Below are 22,006 nucleotides of genomic sequence, written 5' to 3'. Positions count from 1 at the left end.
ATCTGTGTGCCATGTCTCAGAAGTGACTGAATGCACTTGCGCATGGACTCATATTCATTCATTCCTTCGAATAATCATTCATAATTCTAGATGTGCATTTATATCTATTGATAGGCAGTGATTGACGAGACCTTACATTTATATACTTAATATTTGTGTGTACATTTGACAGACTGTACTGCACTGAATGACATATGACAATTGACTGACCGAATCCACCGAATCCCTTTCTGATATTCAGTTCTGATTTATAGAGCCAGCTGCTCAGTGTTTTACTTTATCTTTATTTTTTGTTGTTGTTATATTAATTCCTAATATCTTGGTTCTTTACTCCTCCACGAGACTTTCAACTGTACCACTCCTGTGTTTCATACACATTGCTGTTGCTGTTTTGACACCTGAAATACCTCCTGGGATTAATTAAGGTTTATCTCATCTTATCGTGTGTGTGTGTGTGTGTGTGTGTGTGTGTGTGTGTGTGTGTGTGTGTGTGTGTGTGTGTGTGTGTGTGTGTGTGTGTGTGTGTGTGTGTGTGTGTGTGTGTGTGTGTGTGTGTGTGTGTGTGTGTGTGAATGTGAGTGTATATCTCTCTGTGTGCGTGTGTGTGTGTGTGTGCGTGCTGGCGTCAGCAGAACAAATCGCAGGGTCTGTTTCTGATGTCATTCTCCTCAAGAGACCCCTGTGGAGAAATACTTCCTACTTGTGAATGCAACGTATTTGCATTTCCATGTATGTGGACATTAACTGGAATTGGTTTTATCTTTCTGTGTGTGTGTGTGTGTGTGTGTGTGTGTGTGTGTGTGTGTGTGTGTGTGTGTGTGTGTGTGTGTGTGTGTGTGTGTGTGTGTGTGTGTGTGTGTGTGTGTGTGTGTGTGTGTGTGTGTGTGTGTATTCGTCTGTTTGTCTTTCCGTGTGTGCCTTTGACTACTTGTGGGTGTGTGTGTGACTGCGTGTGTGTGTGTGTGTGTGTGTGTACAGGCCTGGGGTGATCACCATGCAGGCCCTCTCAGAGGAGGACCGCCGGCTGTGGATGGAGGCCATGGATGGCAGAGAGCCGGTAGGTTACCACGGTTACCAAGGACGTTCAAAGGTCAACTCTTTATGTAATGGGTTTCTGCCCCCTTATAGCATGTCCACTGCTCCGGCTGGTCTACTTGGTGTGCAGCCAGCCGTCGTGCACTCGTAGGCTCGTAGGATACAGTGTTAACCAGGAGCACCGATTGAAACAATAAAGTCAAACACGTGTTCAATGCATATTGTTCTTTTTTTTCTTGCAACCGCAGGTGTACAACCTGAACAGAGACCACCAATCAGAAGGCGGTGAGCTAACTTCATTACTGTGGGTTGAGTTCAGTCCGAGTCCTGTAGAATCTCTGTTTGGACTGATGGACTCTGTCTCTCTGTGATTGGTTCTCAGTGGCCCAGCTGGACGTGATAGGCTTCAACGTGGTCAAGAAATTCATCTATGCATTGGAAACCAGAGGTACAGCCTTGTTGCCATACCGACGTGTTCTTACCTGTTTAATGTGTGCAATAGGCAGACAGACCCTCGCAGACGGACAGAAAGGATGACTAGAACTGTTACACAGATAATCAATAAAGGCCTGTAACTAATTTCTTGGTTTCTATTGTTGATGTTTTTCCCGTCTCTCCTCCTCCTCCTCCTCCTCCTCCTCCTCCTCTATTCTCCTGCTCACCTCTTCTCATCTCCTCTCCTCCTCTTCTTCCCTCCTCTCCTTCCCTCCTCTCCTCTCCTGCTCCTCTGTCCTCCTCCCCCACCTGCTCTCGCTACAGGTATAGACGAGCAGGGATTGTACAGAATTGTTGGAGTCAACTCCAGAGTACAGAAACTACTGGGCCTTGCTATGGGTAAGCATGACTCAATAATGCACACACACACACACACACACACACACACACACACACACACACACACACACACACACACACACACACACACACACACACACACACACACACACACACACACACACACACACACACACACACAGTCCAACCACAAGCATGAACGCACTCGTGTACGCGTCTGCGCTCACACATTAGGTGACAACCGTTTACATGTGTATCCGCGCGTATTCAGGTTGGCATTTCAGTGGTCCCAGCTGGAGCGGAACTTAATCCCGAAATAGCTCTCAGAGGAAGGATTAAAGTCAACAGACGGATGGCCATGTAGTGGGAATGATAAGCAAGTGGAGACAGAGAAGGGATATGTAATCGAAGGAATGTTACCAAATTCCTTCTGTCATAATCACACAATAAGTAAGTAAGTGAAGTACATTTCTACAATAAAATACCCCTCAAAAGGATATCGGTGTTGGTTGGTTTGCGTTTCTTTCTGGCCAAACATGACCGCATAATGACAGAGATTCATATCGGAGAAACCACACCACTGCGTGTCATGAACAACCGATGGCATATGACCCCCCCCCCACTGCTCCCCCGTCTTGCATTGCCTGTTGCAATGCTTGTTTTATTTCACAGTGTGAAATAAAACAATAAAACAATAGCCAAAGTATGTTTTCTGTTTCACCGTTGTTAATGTCATCCTGAAGCACTCGGGGACCTGTTGCCCGGGAAAGGGGCCCCATCAATCCAACTGACCTACTTACTGCCTGTTCACTGTCTGACCGCCTGCTCACCCCCCCCCGTGTGCGCCTCACTGCAGACCCCAAGACCTGTGCTGATGTGGAGCTGGACGGCCAAGAGTGGGAGATCAAGACCATTACCAGTGCCATCAAGTACTATTTCAGGTGTGTGGTGGAACGCGCCCAGACACTGCTGCTGCTCGGTTTCAACATGAGGGATGGATGGGACATATAGAGGGATGGATGGGACATATAGAGGGATGGATGAGACGTATAGAGCAGGGATGGATGGGCAGTATAGAGGGATTGATTGGAAGTATAGAGTGATAGATTGGAAATATGGACGTATAGATAGAAAATATAGAGGGATGTATGGTAAATATGGTGGTATATGGAGGGATAGGCTAGATAGCATTGATGGATATAAATAAATATGGTTGGATCGATCAAAAATATTGATCGATGGATATATGGTAGGTTTAAAATGTATAGGAGTATACCGATGGATGGTCAAAACAAAAGATGAATGGGAAATCTGCGTTGATTGAGGGATGGATGTATAACAAAAGAGCAAGAAGAAGAGTGATGTGGACAGAGTGAGAGAAACACCTCTGCAGGGTGTTATCCTTAAAGCCATTAGGAGGGGGCAGGACGTGCGTCTGTTGCGTGCCGTCTGTCCGTCCGTCATCGATGTATTGTGAAATCACGTCCCCCTATGCCACACGCTCAAGGGCAAGCCGGCCGCTCGCCCGTATCGCCATGGAAACCCAGCCCTGGCCTCCGTTTGTCCCACCATCGTTTGGCGACACGCACCGCACTGTGTGTGTTCCCCTTTTCGTATATTACATTCTGTCATCCACCCTGAAGTTGGTGATGCTCATAAGTGAGTACGAGAAGCCGCTCTCCTAAGAGCCCTCTAAGAGCTCTCTAAGAGAGAGCCTTGTCACATAGTGGAGACCATGGAGGGTCTCTCTCTGTCTGCCTCTCGAAAGAAAGAAGGAAAGATAGATAGATAGATAGATTGATAGATTGATAGATAGATAGATAGATAGATAGATAGATAGATAGATAGATAGATAGATAGATAGATAGATAGATAGATAGATAGATAGATAGATAGATAGATAGATAGATAGATAGATAGATAGATAGATAGATAGATAGATAGATAGATAGAAAAAAGTGAATAGACACTGTTCCACTTAAATGATTCTAGACTACATAACTGAAAGACTCTCGCGCACACACACACACACACACACACACACACACACACACACACACACACACACACACACACACACACACACACACACACACACACACACACACAGTGTCTTCTGGGTCCATTAGTTTTGTGAGGCGTTGTAAAGTGGTCTCCAGCTGGGTAAACTCCTCCGAATGAGTTAGGGGAAGTATTTGAACAAAGGGAGATAGGGACCAGTTCACCAACGTATAGTTTTTAAGTCTCCCCGGGGGGTAGATCTTTTTGCCCTTTTTACACAAGCTCCAACGGTTTGTATTATTTATTTAATAAAATCTCCCTTTTCTCTTCTTTGTTTCTCCAGAATGCTCCCTGCTCCACTTACGACATACCAGTACCAGAGAAACTTCATCAAGGCTGCCAGTGAGTGTTTCTATGTGTGTGTGTGTGTGTGTGTGTGTGTGTGTTTGTTGTGAGTATGCATGTGCATGTGCGTGTTTTCCATGGCACGTATCAGTCCTAGAGCCCCGACCAGCTGTTGATGCATCCTCTTGGTAAGCCCGGCCCTAGTTGAAACCATGTTCAATGCAGAGGATAGTTACATCAAACCGTTTAGCACAATTCAGGATGCAGTTCCGACGCCAACAAGATTTTTAAGGCTTTTGCCGGTCAATCGTTTTGAGGCCATAGTAGAAGGATGTTTAGGTCAGTAACCCGTAGGAATGAATTTGGATGATTATTTTCTTAGGGTTTCTGTCTTTATGTTTTGTAAAACATTTTTTAGAACTAAAAAACAATCAGTCATCAGCTTTTAAATGGAAACATTAGGATCGTTTTGGATAAACGCGTCGGCAGAATCTCCCAACTGTCAAATGAAAAATAAACCCTGTTTAATGTGGGGAAGGTACCCGGTATCCTGTGTATGCACTAAATCCGTGACGTCGCTATGGCCAGACGTATGAAAATGAGGTGTGCGTCGGTCGCTCTAATGAGAAGGAGGAGGATGTTCAGGGCGCCACGGGGGCCGGCTCCGAGCAGTCATACACAGCGGTAGACGCTGTGATCCTGTGCTAGGCCTTGTGATGTCTGAGGGGTCACCTGCTAGTGTGTTGCCATGACACCCACCGAGCACCCCTCTGGGGGGGCTACATGCTCATGTGGGTGCATTGATCAGGCTGCTGGCTCCCGCTGTGCTGGCGTTCTGCCAATTTATGCTACCTACCTATCAGATTTTGCTACCTAGGCCTAACGAAATATTTTGTTTGGTTCCGGTTTCCGACCGTTTTGGTACAGCACCTCTTCATTCTATACAAGGATGAGCGAATTTTCTCGCTTTTAAATGAAAACAGCCTACCTATCAATCGCTGCCGCTGGAAAAAATCAAAAAAATCAATAAAATAAATTCCTTACCTACCCATGACCTCAACTGACAACGCACAGGAACCAAACTTTTTTTTTCTTTAGGCCCTAGTAGCTCTGGTTATGTGCATTTCACACCACTTCGGTCAATAGTGTCGTCATGTGCAGAACCTGGCCAGCGAGCATAAATCGGCAGAATAGCGTCGCCGCACACCGTGCTCCGTGGTGTCGAGATGTTGAGATGTGAAAGAGGGCATTTAGAAGGAAGTGGGAGCAATAGAAGGCAATCACAAGATGGCCGCGTCGACCATTTTGTCAGACAAACGCAATCAATGTTTGGTTCGCACTTCGTAAAAGGTAATTGAATGACTTAACGGCTCTTATTTTAATGGCTCCTCAATTTGGACCCCACAACACATGACTAAACCCAGATGGATCTAGCGTTTTAGTTGAACTGTTGAACAGTATTTGTTTTCCCTGGCGGGGCCTAAGAGAAGGGGCGCACAGGCAGACCAGCGCGCTCACAAGGGGGAGAGGATCCTGAATGTACCTGTTGTTGCTTCATCGCAGGAGTGTGCCAATTCCAACAGTGAAACAAAGTAAACACGGCGACGAATGCATGCTGTGTGCATTGGGATACGCTTTCAAACGCGTAAAAAAAAATGGAGATCCGTGTCCGAGCCACCCATTGTCCCACGTCTGTAGAACAATGGCTACCTGCTGTCATTTGACTGTGATGAGGTCTGTCTCACTCCCTCTGATCTGGTTTGCCCCGGTTTGACCTGAACGCAGTTGGGCGTCTATTTGTGGCCTTTCGTTTATGGCTCACTCTGCTGTCATCAGCGAAGCGTTCTATGGCGTCTGGCTGCATTCCCGGGTCGCTAAGGCTTCATGAAGCGGGCTGAGCTGCTATGAGGGCAGACGGCAGGAAATGGCTGTTTGGCTGTAGCAACGGCGGCAGGAAATGACTTCACAGCTGTGTGTGTGTGTGTGTGTGTGTGTGTGTGTGTGTGTGTGTGTGTGTGTGTGTGTGTGTGTGTGTGTGTGTGTGTGTGTGTGTGTGTGTGTGTGTGTGTGTGTGTGTGTGTGTGTGTGTGTGCGCGTATGAGTGAGTGAGTGAGTGCGTGCGTGCGTGTGTATGTGTGTCAACCTGAGTGTGTTTGCGTGTGTGAATCTGTATTTAATCTAAGATTCTGACGAGCCTGTCCTGAGATGAACCTACTCAGCCTAACCCTCCCCTCTCTATCCACGTTTCCATCCCCCCCCCCCCCCCCCCCCCCCCCCCCCCCCCCCCCCCCCCCCCCCCCCCCCCCCCCCCCCCCCCCCCCCCCCCCCCCCCCCCCCCCCCCTCGTTAATGTGAGCTCCCCGGCCCCAACCTGCCAGACACACACACACTCGCACACACACACACACACACACACACACACACACACACACACACACACACACACACACACACACACACACACAGGGTTACTGTTAAAAACTAAAATAAAAAATATATTCTGAATTACCCTGGCTGATTCTTGACGGATCACATTTTGATCTGATAACTTTTCACTTTACCGCTGATAGTTTTACCACTGTCTTTGTCTATCTCTCTCTCTCTTGCTCTTTCTCTCTGCCTCTATTTCTCTCTCTCTTTCTCTCTGCCTCTCTCTCTTTCTATCTCTCTCTTTTTCTCTTGTGCTCTCTCTGTTTCTCTCTTTCTGTCCCTCTCTCGCTGTCTCTCTCTGTGTGTCTCCTCTCTCTGTGTCTCTGTCTCTCTGTCTCTCTCTCTGTTTGTCTCTCTGCCTCTCTCCCTCTCTCGCTCTCTCTCTCTCTTCCTCTCTTGGCTTGTTGTTCTTTTACCTTTTAGGAGATCCTGCGTAATTTATCGTGCACACCCTATCATTTGATATGACTCGCTTTGAGCCGATGTGGAAGTTTGCAACAGGCGAGTGTTAACATGTGTAAATGAAAGCCACCACATGCGTTGTTTTCATTTTGGTTTCATATTCAATTTTACTTAAGTTCTTAAGAAAGAACACTGAGAAAATGGATCTACTTTAATCGAAGATAATGACATATTTATTTATTTAATGCTGCGGCATGTTGCCAAGGCCTTACAATCTACTACCCAAAATGCCTTGTGTGGACTTGTAGTGTATGTGCTACAGGCTGAACCAGAACTATGGTGGCTATAAACCAGCCGCTCTAGAAGTGGCAGTTGAGGTAACCATTACTGTTAATGCCTTCAACATGTCGCCAACATTTCACACGTCGTCATAGCAACTGAGCGTGCTGATGAAATACAGAGGGCTGTGGATTTACACCTGTGTGTGCGTGCGTGTTTGTGCGTGCATGTTTGAGAACATGTGCCTTTGTTATGTGGGCACGTGTGCGTGTTTGTGTGCGTATGTGTGATGCTCATTTCCTGTCGAGATGATAATTCATAGTGTGATTTGTATGCATGCACCAAACAAGAGACACGCCTATAGAAGACGGGATCGTAAATGTTGTGAAGTGTGCGTGGGAGACTGGAACAGCTGACCGTGGATGCATGGTGGTGTCAAGTTTGTAAGGCGACTTTTCTCTTTGTCTATGAGATCCATTGAGGTTTGATTCTATGCCACTTGGTTCGCTACTCACAGCCGCCTTTGGCCTGGTGTGTGTGTGTGTGTGTGTGTGTGTGTGTGTGTGTGTGTGTGTGTGTGTGTGTGTGTGTGTGTGTGTGTGTGTGTGTGTGTGTGTGTGTGTGTGTGTGTGTGTGTGTGTCTAAGAGTGTCTGTCTGACACTATTTGAGACAGGTGAACACACAGTATTGTTGGGATGCCCCTGGCTGGTTCTTGACCCATCAGGTTTGATCTCTGATGATCTACTCACCTTGGTCCGCTTTACTTCCCCCTCTCCAGAGCTGGACAACCCAGAGGCCAGGGTGACTGAGATCCACCAGATCGTCCACCGGCTGCCAGAGAAGAACAGACAGATGCTTGAGCTGCTCACCAAACATTTGGCCAAGTAGGTGGATGAGGGGCACACCCCCTACTGACACACACTGACACACGCGCATGCAAACACACATGCACACACTTAACTCACACACACTTTTGTTTCTGTGTAAAACCAATAGTAGTTCAGAGTAAATGAGGAAGACAAAATGTTCACGTCATGCATTGAAGAAAACCTCACCATTGTTGAGCTTTTTAAAGGCTTTAAAATAAACCTGTGTTCTTAAACTAGGACCTCTACTGCATATAACCTGCACGCACATCCCAGTGCTGAGTGTACCGCACTGGGGATCATGGCAGCATTACGCAACAGAAATAATATAAAAAATCAACATCCATTACAGCTGACACATTTCTCTGATGACGTTATGTTTATTTTTCTCTGCGCTGGCTGAGCTTAGCATTTCACTAAATGAGATCATAACACCCCCCCCTCAGGACCAGCTCACAGCATGCTAGCCACTTCTATCACTGTTGTCCAATCCCTAAGGATCTCTTCCTTTATCTACATGATAGTTTTCTTTGGCAATTATATCCTCTTTTCAGTTACAGAAGTAAGACACACACTGATTGCCATTTGCAATTCGTATCCGCTGTAGTCATCCTGCAATATGTGTAGAAAGTGTAACTACCCAATAACTCAACGACCAAAGCGGTCGGGGCGGCATCGCACACCCACACAGGCAGCTTTTACATTATTCAGAACCCAATCCGAATCTGAATTACAGAATTACTTTTATGACATCTTATGTACACAAGAGTCAAACTCTTAGGCTTGGTTCCTCAACAGTCACGTAGCAACAGCAATACACGATACAGTAATTAAAAAAGTACAAAAATGCGTAAAAAAATAAGTGAACATTAGTAGCAGCATAGATCACGATAATAAGTAATAATAAAATATAATAAATAAGTAATAATGAGAGAAACTAAGACTGTGGTAATAAGTAATCATGAGTAATGAGGTGTACTAAAGTTACTACCTCCATAATATAGTACCTCTGTTACAAATCCTTTGCAACTGAGCTAGGGAGTTTTGCACCAGGTATGACCTCCAGACGTTCTCGCAGACCAAAGGGGCGCTGGGCCACCATGCTCCTTTCCAGCGTCACCGTGCGTTGTTCAAATTCGGGCTGCCTTGATACGTCAATATGTTTAACCTTTTCTGCCATTGAATCAAAAATTGTTGAATTGGTTTTAATAATGCCTCAACAGTCATTGGCCTTGGGTTCCACTTATTGGTCTGAATTTGGCTCGGTTACGACAGAGCATCAATGGCATTAGTTAAAAAACAAACAGCATTGAAATATTACTAATATATGATTAATAACTTGATGGGGTTGTGATCGCTGTCACTGAGTGAGTTGTAGTGCCACCATGTAAACTAGCTAACTGGATTTACATTCAAACTCAGGCCCTGTCCACTTGGCCACAATTTTTGTGTAAAAACGCAGAATTCTTGCACATTTGGGCCGACCGGTCAGAAGGACACCGAGGTTTTGGTGCCTGCAAACGTATTCTTTTGAAACCAGGTCCCAGGGTGAAAATGAGAAAAACTTCATCGCCCCCCCCACCAGGTGGGCAACGTAAGACTTCCGTCTAATTTGTTTTTGTTTGATTTTTTTTTTTTTTTTTCACTATTACTTACTGTACATTGATTGATTGTACTTATTCTTTTTTCTGTAGCAGAAACAGCGCCACATATAGGCCTGGAACATTTACTACAGCGTTTCCAAAGCTAGATGCGTACAGTTGACAGGGTCTTATTCTTAGCTAGCAAGGTACTATTACTTAAGCTACATTATAACTTCTTCGCAAGCTTACTTCTTTAAACTTACTATATATACTGACTTACTATTAGAAGCGAAGATGATGATATACTTTTGGGTCATGTGGTTGCATTTCAGAATAGAACTAGAATGTTATTTATTTTTGTTGCAGAAGTAAGATACACAGGGATGCAATTGCTCTTGCTTGTCAGAAATTGCTATCAAGCAAAGTGTGTTGAAGCTGTTTACCAAATTACCCAAGCGCTCAACGAGAGATATGCAACTGAACATTGTTCTAAACTGGATATGTAGGCTCAACGTATCTGTATGTAGCGATAGTAACCTAGACTTGCCTCAGTTACAAATCCTGTTTTCCCCAGCTATGGAGACGGAGCTAAGGAGATGGCCCTAATGAACTCAGGGCACGAGCAAGGTTCTGCAGCTTCTGCAGCTACTGAGCTAATACTTCTAAGCCTACCCTCAAAATTCCCCTTAGGCCTAAAATACATTTTTGTTCGGTTTCGATTTCCGACCGACCCTGTCAATTTATGTGCAACCCAAATAATTTTATGAGCTGCTGTAAAAAAGAAAAAAAATAAAGAAAAGAAAAAAATAAAGAAAAAAGTCATACCTATCATTCGCTGCTGCTGGAAAAAATAAAAAAAATTCCCTACCTACCCATGACCTCAACTGACAACCAACAGGAACCAATTTTTTTTTTTTAGGCCTTAGCTAGCTCCCTCTTCATAATCGACATACTGCGTTCTCCTCTCTATTGGGATTCTAGGAAGACAAGATTTGCTTTCTCTATAATACACTACTGGAATACTCTGTCGCCTCATTCTGCTTGTCCTCAATCCTCCAGAGGTATTAGTGCTCTGTGTAATCTCTCTATACTCTGTGCCCTGTATGGCCGTTTTAGATGCACACACACGAGCAAACACACATTAAAACGTAAACGAGGTCAAATCCCTTTCAACGTTGTCTTCCATCAGAGTGACATCAACAGCTGTCGATGTTGCGTGGGTGCGCATGCGTGTGCGGCGTGTGTTTGTGTGTGTGTGTGTGGGGGGGGGGGGATTCAAGGTTTCTATGAATCTGGTCTGTCACTATTCTCTTCTTAGATTATTCTTTATGCTTTTATGGATTGGAAGTAAGTTGGTTTTCTTGCTTAGACTTGTGCACTGATGTTGGTTCAACCCTTATGTGATGCATATTTACACATGCATATTTGTGCATATCCAACCGTGTCCCTTTGACAATCTAAACAATAAGTAGGCTGTGTGTAGTTGACGTGTGGAGTTTAACAACGGAGACACAGTTTCTATTGAGTGGTAATGACCACTTAGACACATGATACTCCTTGAATTAGCCGTTATGGGTGGAGACTAATGGTGGGCTCAGCCGGTCGGACCTGTTTGAATTGGACGCATACAGACACGCACACACATACTGAGACTCAGTCAATATGACAGCCAGCGTGTCGCTCGCTGCTTTGGTGTTGCATAGCGCCTCTCTTTGTGTCTCGGGTCATGAGTTGGGAAGACAATAAGCTCAATTAAAAATCAATCACTGTAAGTCAGAGTGGAGACATTCTACAGCTGCACTGCCACAGTGGAATAGTGCAGCGCTCTGCTTCTTTCTAGATGTCAACACAAAGACTAAGCAGTGAGCCTGGTATTTTATACTCTGCAGACGCTCTCTGTGTAAGTGGCCCCTGGAATTCAGGGGCCACGGGATCGTCTCTATCGCTCTCGTCTTCTCCCACTCAGTCCTGGGGGGGAAGCGCATTGGCGTTGGTACGGGTTGGTGCGTTCTCCCCCTACCGCGTCTCTCCAACTCGGCTGTCTGCCCCGTCTGGTGCGCGTGTCCGGTCCTATAAGAGGCCTCTGCCGTCTCCCTCCCCCAGGTGATCCCAATGCCCGTGATTGTCCGGGTGCGCTTGATGCGTGCTCCCGCGCCGCCACGCTGAACGGCACGTACCTCCCTCAAACTCCCTGTCCGCGGAGAGGGCACTGTTCCAGGTGCTGGCGCGGTTCGACCCCCCCAGTTGGCGCGGGGTTGCCACAATACACATATGTATATACCCACACACACAAATATATATATATATATATGGGCTGGGCAACGATTAATAGTTTTAATCGCATAGTAGGGTGAGTTAACTCGCGATTAATCGCCTTTATAAAGTTCTATTCTAAATCCACTCCAATTGAAGTTAATGAAGTTATCAAATGGAATGACACATTATCATTCACACCAAATGTACTTAATAAGTAAAAACTAGGCCAAGAGATCTTGAGTGAGTTTTATTGACTGACTCAGTGTCACTCAACTTATGGAACAAAACAGATTTTGGAATTGTAAACAGGCAGGTAATTAGTACAATTGTAATTTAAGCGTAATTTAATGTAAAGTAAGTGGAACGAATGATTTCTGATTAGGAATGTAGAAATTCTGTGGGCAAAACCTTTCAAAATCAAAGTAAAATAAAAAAAATAGGGTGCGTCAATGTGTATTATTCGTGCGTGGCAAAACAAGAATTGCGTTAACGCATATTAACGCATTAACCAGCCCTAATATATGTATATCTGTATGTATTTATCCAATGCTGGGGCTATTATTACTAAATACAGATGGGTAATAAATCCGACTTGGAGGAGATAACCACTAGCTACCTCCAGTCCAGCAGAGGAGCCAGAGAAGTGACCTTGCCATACGGCAGTGTGTTACTGCGACTGTATGTGTGCTATTTTTTCTTTGTTTGTTGCATTTTTCTATCGAAATAATGTACGATTGTTGAATGTTAAAACCCTGAATGCATGCAAACGTAATTGGTACTCAGGCCCCGGACAAAGATGGCTAACGACCGAAATAGCCAGACGGGGCTAACGTCTGCTTGTGGACCGAGCTGAAGGGAGGCTCGTCCTGAATTCCTGCCCTCTATGATATCATCAACGCTGCTCCCATCTAGTTTCGTCTGCGTTCCGAGCCCAATATATCCCCTCCTCCAACCCCTTTATAACACTCACAGAGCCATGGGTGTTATTTCTGGAGATTGCTTTAGCGGAGCACTTGTATGAAAGGCCGTGGCCTACTTGTTAAAAAGCAGATGCATGACGCCGCGCCGCGGGGCTATTTTGACCACTTATGTATTTACTCCGCTCATGGACCCAGGGGGAGGGAGGGGGGGGGGGGGAGAGGCTCAGTCTAAAGCTACTTCTGCTCACCACTGGTTCAGTGAACATGCTCAGTAAGTATCTGATGACACGTGGGACAGGGAGAGGGATGGGTTTACAACAACAACCTGTCCTCCGCTAGAGCAGAGGTGGGGGTCGGGCTCAGACCTGCCTCCAGACACATACTGCACGGGTTGGAATACCCACCACTTTATTCCAAACACTGAAATTGAAGATCAGGTCTAATTAGGTTATCAAGTAATGAACAACGTGAAGAATATCAGCCTTATAATAATCATTATGAGGATACAAAAAAATTTGATTTGTAGAGGCATCATTATGGATTAGTAATCCAGTGGACAATGAAGAGGCCAAATATAAATACCTGACTGAAAATTATATATATGTATGTGTGTGTGTGTGTGTGTGTGTGTGTGTGTGTGTGTGTGTGTGTGTGTGTGTGTGTGTGTGTGTGTGTGTGTGTGTGTGTGTGTGTGTGTATATATATATATATATATATATATATATATATATATATATATATATATATATATATATACTGTGTACAGCAATCTACGGGTGATAGACATGTGGTCTTTACGTATTGTGTCTCTCCTTCCTAGCGTGGCCAATAACCATCAGCAGAATCTGATGACCGTAGCCAATCTGGGCGTGGTCTTCGGCCCTACGTTGCTCCGCCCACAGGAAGAGACGGTGGCGGCCATCATGGACATCAAGTTCCAAAACATTGTGGTGGAGATCCTGATAGAGAACCATGAGAAGGTAGGCCACACACACACACACACACACACACACACACAAACACAAACACAAACAAACAAACAAACAAACAAACAAACAAACAAACAAACAAAAAAACCTACAACCACACACACCTACACGCGCACACACCTGCACACGCGCACACACCTGCACACGCGCACACACCTGCACACGCGCACACACCTGCACACACGCACACCTGCACACACGCACACCTGCACACACCTGCACACCTGCACACACCTGCACACCTGCACACACGCACACCTGCACACGCCTGCACACACGCGCACCTGCACACACATCTACACACACGCGCACACACATCTACACACACACGCGCACACATCTACACACACACACACACACACACACATTCACCTACACACACACCTGCCCACACACACACACCTGTACCTTTGCACACACACAAACCTACAAACACCTGCACCCCCTCACATAACACACACAAACACAAATGCATGCACACACACCTTCTGCTTTACGTGAGCCTCTCCGGTGTTTGTGTGTGTGTAGATATTCCGAGAGGTCCCGGCTGGTGTGTGTGGGTTGATCAACCCCCAGCTCCAACTGTCCCGCCGGAGGAGCGCGGAGAACAAGGCCCCGTCCTGCAGCGAGCGGCCCCTCACGCTCTTCCACACACCCACACACTCGGTGAAAGGTGAGACGCATCCACGCATGCATAGTTAAACACTCAAACACACACACACATTCATGTAGGTAAACGCTCAAACACAAAAACACAAACACACACATATTCGCACTTGCTGACTCAAAAACTCTCAAACAACGCAGACACACAGATTTGATTTCACAATTTAAGTGTTTTGAAAGTGTAAATGGAATTTCATGCTATGGAATTTTCATTTTTATGGGTTCCATGCTACATTTGAATGTTCCAGAAATTATGCATGTTATTCCCATGGTTACGACCACAGGCAAATTTGAGAAACATGTCTTAATAAGCAGTAAGCTTGTTATATATGAAATACGGTGGGTCGGCTTAGCTCAGGTCTTGTAACCGAAAGGTTGCTAGTCCGATCCCTCGCTCCTCCTAGTGTTGATGTGTCCCTGAGCAAGACACTTACCCTAACTGCTCCTGACGAGCTGGCTGTCGCCTTGCATGGTTGACTCTGCCGTCGGTGTGTCCACGTGTGTATTAACCGATGTAAGTCGCTTTGGATAAAAGCGTAATTTTAATTGTAACACGGAAAGCACTGTGGCGTTTTACTATTTGTATGTTCAATAAGCTACACCAAAATTCGTTACCGGAGACTTGGGCTGATTAATCAATGAATCTATTAGAAAGGAAAAAATCCTAAATAATAGCAAATGCCATCCGACCTTACAAGAGCCCAAAGTGATCTCTTAAATTGTATAGATCTGTTATGGAACATATATATATATATATATTTGTTTATAAGTTTAAAACACATAAAAACATCTATCTTTACACACCATTCCCTACTGTGTAGACTCAAAGAAAAACAGAGGCTAGCATCAGCGGCCGGCTCCCCCCCAGGTCCCCATCACTGAGTACAGGAACGTTAAACCCCCTGGTCCCCATCACTGAGTATGGGAACGTTAAACCCCCTGGTCCCCATGACTGAGTACGGGAACGTTAAACCCCCTGGTCCCCATGACTGAGTACGGGAACGTTAAACCCCCTGGTCCCCATCACTGAGTACGGGAACGTTAAACCCCCTGGTCCCCATCACTGAGTACGGGAACGTTAAACCCCCTGGTCCCCATCACTGAGTACGGGAACGTTAAACCCCCTGGTCCCCATCACTGAGTACAGGAACGTTAAACCCCCTGGTCCCCATCACTGAGTACGGGAACGTTAAACCCACTGGTCCCCATCACTGAGTACAGGAACGTTAAACCCCCTGGTCCCCATCACTGACTATAGCACACGTCCAACCTACCTCTGGCTGCAGGCGAGCATCGGAACAGCGTGGGGAACAGTGTGGGGAACAGCGTGGGCTCGGACCTCCAGCAGCAGCGGGCGCCCCTGTCCTCCGCCTGTAACAGCAGCAGCGGGGGCAGCAGCGGCGGCAGCAGCCAGGGCCTGACCTCCAGACACAGCCTGACCAGCAACGACGGAGAGGCGGACCCAGCGCGCCACAGCAGGCCCAACTCCCTGTGAGTCAGAGCTCCCCGTGCACACTCTGCTGAGACGCCTGGCCCCGAGCCGTCCAGAGCTCTCTCCAAAACTGTTTAAACCAGGGGTTCTCAAAGTTTTGACAACTGAGGGCCAATTTAGGAACCCAAAATTTGAGGGCCGCCAAAGGAAAAAAATAATTGGCGGGAAACGCCGTCAGCATCCCAGTGGTCAAAAAAAACATTGCACCGTGGACCTCCGGGTGTGAGGTCAAGTGAGATCTAAATCACAAAAACTGAGGTTCAGCCTTTCTAAGTTATGTACAGTCGGATTAAAACTAACAAATGTAAAAGGATTTAATTGAAAGCTATAGAGAGTCGACTTTTCTCTTTATATTTATTTATATTTGTTTAAATTAATATTGATATAATAATAAAAATATTTTTTTATTTTTTTTATTTTTTTTATAACTTACATAATTGTATGTCATTGCGGGCCGCCAGGAATGATTTCGCGGGCCGCCATTGGCCCGCGGGCCGCACTTTGAGAACCAATGATATAAACGATAGGACCAATCAGCAGTAAGGACGGAAGGGGAGATCAGTTCATGGAGGACAAAGAGCGTAGGATTTCAAAATAATCACATATGCCTAGGCTATACATATCACTATTATATTTTTATATATTATTATATAGTTAAATATTATCAAATAGAATGACACATTATCATTCATACCAAATGTACTTAATAAGCCAAAAACTAGGCCAAGTGATCTTGAGGGAGATTTATTGACTCACTCAGTGTGGGTTGAATATGAAATTTACGGAACACAGATCTGAAGATGTTTTTTGGGGGAGGGTTGATCAATGCGCACATACAGGTGTCAAGCGCTCAGTATGTTACTCGTGACCCAAAATCCGACTCAGTAACCATGGAGACCCTTCGAAGTTCTCCGTCGGGATGTCGGATACGCAATGCAATTCGATAATATATGCGGACTACTGATGGGAACAATGGTGTTATAAATAACGGCGTAACTTTTTTCACTAATGAGTAATCTAATTGATTACTCTTCTCATCTTTATAACGCCATTAACGTTACTTCCAAATAATACGGCGCGTTACTATAATTGAAGCAGTTTTTTCATCAGACTATGTAGCTCTCTCTCTCTCTCTCTCTCTCTCTCTCTCTCTCTCTCTCTCTCTCTCTCTCTCTCTCTCTCTCTCTCTCTCTCTCTCTCTTTACCGTTCTTCCTTGGTTAGTGGGCACTAGTGATGGGTGGGTCGCGAACAAGCCTGTACGAATTTCTAATTACAAATATGCACACTCATAGACCGTTGCGATTCCCATTGAAACGCATGGCGCGGTGACTAGTTTTCAAAACGAGAGCTGGTAAATTGTGAAAAATGAATTAAACTGTAATCAGACGCCTTTATATGCTATAGACCCTAGAGTATCTGTGGTATAAAGGCTGGGACGAATTTCAAATGACAAATATGTACACTTTATGAAAGTATAGACCGTCCCGATTCCCATTGAAACGAATGGTGCGGTGACTAGTCTTTACAACAAGAGCTGGTAGGTTGTGAAAAATGTGGTTTAAAGGCTGGGACGAATTTCGAGTAAAATGTATCCTTTAAATGCGTCCATGCAACAGATGGCCAATGGGAATAATAGATAGCTCGCTCACTAAGCCCATTTGTTTTTTCCCAAAGAAACCGGTTGATTTCTGTATCTCATTGGCTAAAATTCAACGAGAGCGTCCTAGACTCAGTCCTAGAACAGCATACGATTGGCTGGCCCTCGTGAGTCGTGACGTCTCTCAGTAGGTCCCTCCTCACCACTCACACAGCGAGTGAACAAACTGTCAGCGAGTTAGTGGGTCTGGGAGGAGTCGAGTCTGAGAACAAACGAGATGAACAAACGAGAGGAACCAGTTTGGTTCGTTCGTCTTAAGGCAACCACACACCGGACCAACTGCCCGATTCGTGTCGGTAAATGAAGTCGGGCTATTTAATCTGGCCGACTCGAACACCGACATGGGCGGTACACACCTACGGGATTACAGCCGACGCCGTACGTTCCGTGCTTGCGCGAGATGTCATGTCTCCAAAACGACAGACGCCGCTAATCTGTATTGTGGGCCAAAAAACACGAAAACCAGAAGTAGCAGGTCTTCTCTAGACCAAAACACAGAGCACGCTGTCATCACCAGTCACTGTTGTCAGCACAGAGTGAGGTTGTAGGTACTGTAGTTGTGATTACTCGCTGAACGGAAAAATCTAAAACGATGGATGATGTCAATACGGAGATGCTGGCCTTGTCAGCTCTCTACCATTCTCACTTCCGGGCTTCACTGATTCGCTAGTCAAGCTGCTAGCCCTCCACCAATCAGAATGGTAAAAGAATGACCGACTCAAATGGCCGATTACACATGTTGAATCGGCTGAAATGAACGCCGACGTGGCCGATTTGAGCGACCACACCATATAGACTCATGTCACCGACACTGATTTTCAGTCCGGTGTGGGCTTGCCTTTAAAGATTCATTCATTCGAACTGATTCGTTCGCGACGAGCCAACTCTAGTAAACAAACCCCGCGAAGCCCAATCCCTACAAGAGCTCCCCGCGCTACGGCCATCCGGAGGTGCACAGAGCTTTTGGCCGTGATATTATATATACAATTGTATTATATTATATACCAGTCCCTCCAGAGAAACGAGATTATGCAATAGCATAATTCAACACATAATCAGCCGAAGTCTGCATATTCATGCGGGGGCAGCATTTTTTCAAATATGCCGCACTTTCAACGCATAAATTGCCAATTTCCGCTCAAAATATGTGGGGCTTGCATGATTTAATAATCTCCGCATTTTCGTTGCAAAAAGTCACAGATATCTTGGCAGAAAAATGTTGCGTTTACTTCACACAAGAGCAGCCATTTCCCCCTGTTGCCAAAGGAACGTTATGAAGTGACGTAATTACGCGATTTGAACGTCATTGAAAAGCTGCATTTTCTGCAAGTTCCCGCATTTTTCCGCAAGTTCCCACAATTTGTGCAAGTTCCCGCAATTTTATCGCATACAATTGCATGAATATGCCGCATATTTCAGCGCATTTTTTAAGAAAACGTGCGGTATAATCAAGGATTTTTGGCCGCAACAATCACAAAAGAAAGCCGCATTTCTTGCGGGAGTCGAAAAGCTCCGGGAGTCGAAAACGGCAACAATCACTTTCTCCTTCATGCTACGTTTCACCCCGGACTGCACTGCAGGGAATGGTTGGCCGGTTTAACGCTGATTGGCTGTTACGTTATACATGTCACTCAGTGGCCACGCTGTTACATGCTCATTGACTTTCATCACGCGAATGTCGCGGCAAAGTTGAAATATTTCAAATCGAGCGAAAGGAAATCCACGTGTTGCGCTGGAAATCCACGTGAACGCACACGCCCGTGCCGGGTAAAAGTGTTCCGCTGCAAATCAAATCATGTCGCGGGTTTTCTCTAGCGAAAGATTCGCCCGATTTGCGTCTCTACGTTGACTTTGTATGGAATCGTGTCGCCCCTTCCTGTTTGGGGGTAACTCACAGTAACTTGTGTTTCTCTCATTCACTCTCACTCTATCTCTCTCTGTCTCTAATTCACTCTCACTCTCTGTCTCACTCACCCCTCTCGCTCCGGGTGGAGTCTGGCTTGGGGAGTATTTCTGGTCTGCCTGAGGTGGTTCAACTGCACCTTCTTACAGAAACACATATGTTGCACGCTACGCACAGACGAAAAATGCGGACAACTTGTCGTGACAAGGGATTACTGTTATTGCGTCAGCGGGTTTATTCCGAAAAATCATTTTGACTGACATGTCTTGTGCTGGTGCCATTCCTAGAAATGAAAACTTTCCTGTGTTTTGTGTGTGTGTGTAATCCCTTAGTCAGGCTAATATCATTCATCTTTTACAACCCCCCGGGGGGTTCTTGCAGATGACGAACGAAGCTGAGAACGCTGTGGTTGTTGCAGCGCTTCACTTTATGCATTCAAAACAGGCAGGGTAGAAGAAAGACGGAATGGAAAACGGTTTAAACCGTTGCTGGTGATTGGTTAGGTCGTTAGGTTTGTGTGTGTTTAGCTTTTATAACTAATACAAAAAAACAGGGCTATCTATATGTACACATAAATGGAATGCACACATACAGTATGTCCGCTGTTATTGTGAATACAACTCTGTCTTCCCCCTGCTACACATCAACAAGTCTCAGTTAAATGGGTAATTTTAAGCACAGAGCATGATAGAACATTAATTGAACGCGCCGTCTCTTTGCTTATATTGTCACCGTCTTCTCAGAGTAACAAAAACTTAATTGGAAGCATTCAACAAAAAATACCAGAACCAAATACAATGAAGTGAATGATCCTTAGGCTGTGTGGTATAGCATCTGTTCAAAGAGGGAGAAGAGGAGGTCTCCTGCCTTGTTGGTAGATGACCTAGGCCCAAGTGAATTTTTCTCTCACTGAATATTGAGTTTAAAGATCCCATATTATGCTTTTTTAGGGTTAATAATTGCATTTGGAGGTACTAAATGAATAGGGTTACATGCCTGCATGTTAGAAATACCGCTTATTATATCTCGCACTGCTCATTTCTGCAAAACCAATTTCAGAGTCTTTCAAAAACGTTCTGTTTTGTATCATGTCACTTTAAGGCCCTCCTCCAGAGTAGCCCACTCTGCTGTGATTGGTTGAACGCCCACTCTGTTGCGATTGGTCGAACGCTTTGCTCGTGTGTCGGCAAATTCACACCCGAGAAGTTGTAAACATCGCAAACTAGCTGAATTATATTTTTCTAGCTTAGCGGTCGTAAAACATGCATACGGCGCATAACGGTGTAAAGCAAAGGGAAAGGTCTAAAAAGCATCAGCCCTTTAATCCCCTGTTCGTGTCCTTGTGTTGCAGGTTGAACCCAAAGAGCACAGGCAGCATCACTAGCAGGTACAATCACCCTTCATACACAAGCTCATGGCCTGCCTCTTCATCAACCACGTGACTTTATGAACCACGGCAATCTTACTCAACATTTGTTTGTTTGTGTGTGCCTGTGTTTGCGCGCGGGTGTGTGTGTGTGTGTGTGTGTGGGTATATGTGCATGCTTGCTTGTTCATGCATATATGTGTGCACCTGCACATGCTTGCGTGCATACTTGTTTTGTGCATACGTTGTGTGTGTGTGTGTGTGTGTGTGTGTGTGTGTGTGTGTGTGTGTGTGTATGCGTGTGCGTGTGCGTGCGTGCGTGCGTGCGTGCGCTTGTGTGTATGCGTGTCTTGCTTGCACAGCTCGGTCAGCGCGGCGTGTCCCAGCCCACCCTCCCCTCGCTCCCCCTCATGGCCGATGTTCTCCGCCCCATCCAGCCCCCAGCCCACCTCGCCCGCCTCCAGCGACTCCATCCCCGCCAGGTAGGGGGCGTGGGCCCGCCTCACGGTCACACGGGCCGCCACACATGGGAACATGAGCCCATAAGGGGACACACACCAGGGCTTGAAAACGAAATTATTTTTCAATCGTTCCGCACCGAACGGAACCGGTATATTTAACGTTTTCGTTCTTGCGTTCTGCCACCAACATATCGTTCCTGAACCGGTTCGGAACATAAAATAACGTTCGTTCTTAACGTTCCGGCAGTGTTATTGGGCCTAGTCTATTCTTGTGGTCGATACCTTACAATAGACCTTAGTTATTGGTATTTGCCCTTAATTTACACAGTAGTCTAAATGCAAAAAAATCATAAATCGCAGGCAGCATCCAAAAATATTCGCGATCTCCATCTCACATACCAGGCAGACTGCTGCTGACTGTAGCCTATATTCTATGATCAATATAATTTTGTATCAAAATCATTTCTGGATAAGTGGGCTAGAAACTCCTCACCTGGTTGTAAGTTGTATCCATATTCCATGGAGATCTTCAGATATAGAGGCTCGCTCAATCATTTCT

The 22,006-nt window shown here is 45.6% G+C and overlaps 1 protein-coding gene across 3 annotated transcripts in view; it reads left to right on the top strand.

Annotated features, from left to right (window-relative positions):
• The window catches only part of LOC130385222 (rho GTPase-activating protein 26-like), a 76,362-nt gene that overhangs the window by 50,661 nt on the left and 3,695 nt on the right, over positions 1 to 22,006 (top strand). The window contains exons 11-22 of one of the 3 annotated variants that reach the window (XM_056593627.1): positions 979 to 1,057; positions 1,284 to 1,320; positions 1,418 to 1,483; positions 1,795 to 1,869; positions 2,687 to 2,771; positions 4,175 to 4,233; positions 8,066 to 8,171; positions 13,733 to 13,892; positions 14,430 to 14,574; positions 15,854 to 16,058; positions 20,972 to 21,007; positions 21,424 to 21,468. In XM_056593627.1, coding sequence (XP_056449602.1) covers positions 979 to 1,057; positions 1,284 to 1,320; positions 1,418 to 1,483; positions 1,795 to 1,869; positions 2,687 to 2,771; positions 4,175 to 4,233; positions 8,066 to 8,171; positions 13,733 to 13,892; positions 14,430 to 14,574; positions 15,854 to 16,058; positions 20,972 to 21,007; positions 21,424 to 21,468 — 1,098 coding nt within the window. Of the gene's footprint in view, positions 1 to 978; positions 1,058 to 1,283; positions 1,321 to 1,417; positions 1,484 to 1,794; positions 1,870 to 2,686; positions 2,772 to 4,174; positions 4,234 to 8,065; positions 8,172 to 13,732; positions 13,893 to 14,429; positions 14,575 to 15,853; positions 16,059 to 20,971; positions 21,008 to 21,348; positions 21,469 to 22,006 lie in introns of all 3 variants that reach the window. The other 2 variants (XM_056593626.1, XM_056593628.1) reach the window with 2 other exon arrangements.

This window comes from Gadus chalcogrammus, chromosome 7 (genome assembly GCF_026213295.1).
Source record: "Gadus chalcogrammus isolate NIFS_2021 chromosome 7, NIFS_Gcha_1.0, whole genome shotgun sequence".
NCBI classification, from domain to species: Eukaryota; Metazoa; Chordata; class Actinopteri; order Gadiformes; family Gadidae; genus Gadus; species Gadus chalcogrammus.
The sequence above is the reverse complement of the archived record's forward strand: the minus strand, read 5'-3'. Positions and strand labels throughout refer to the sequence as shown.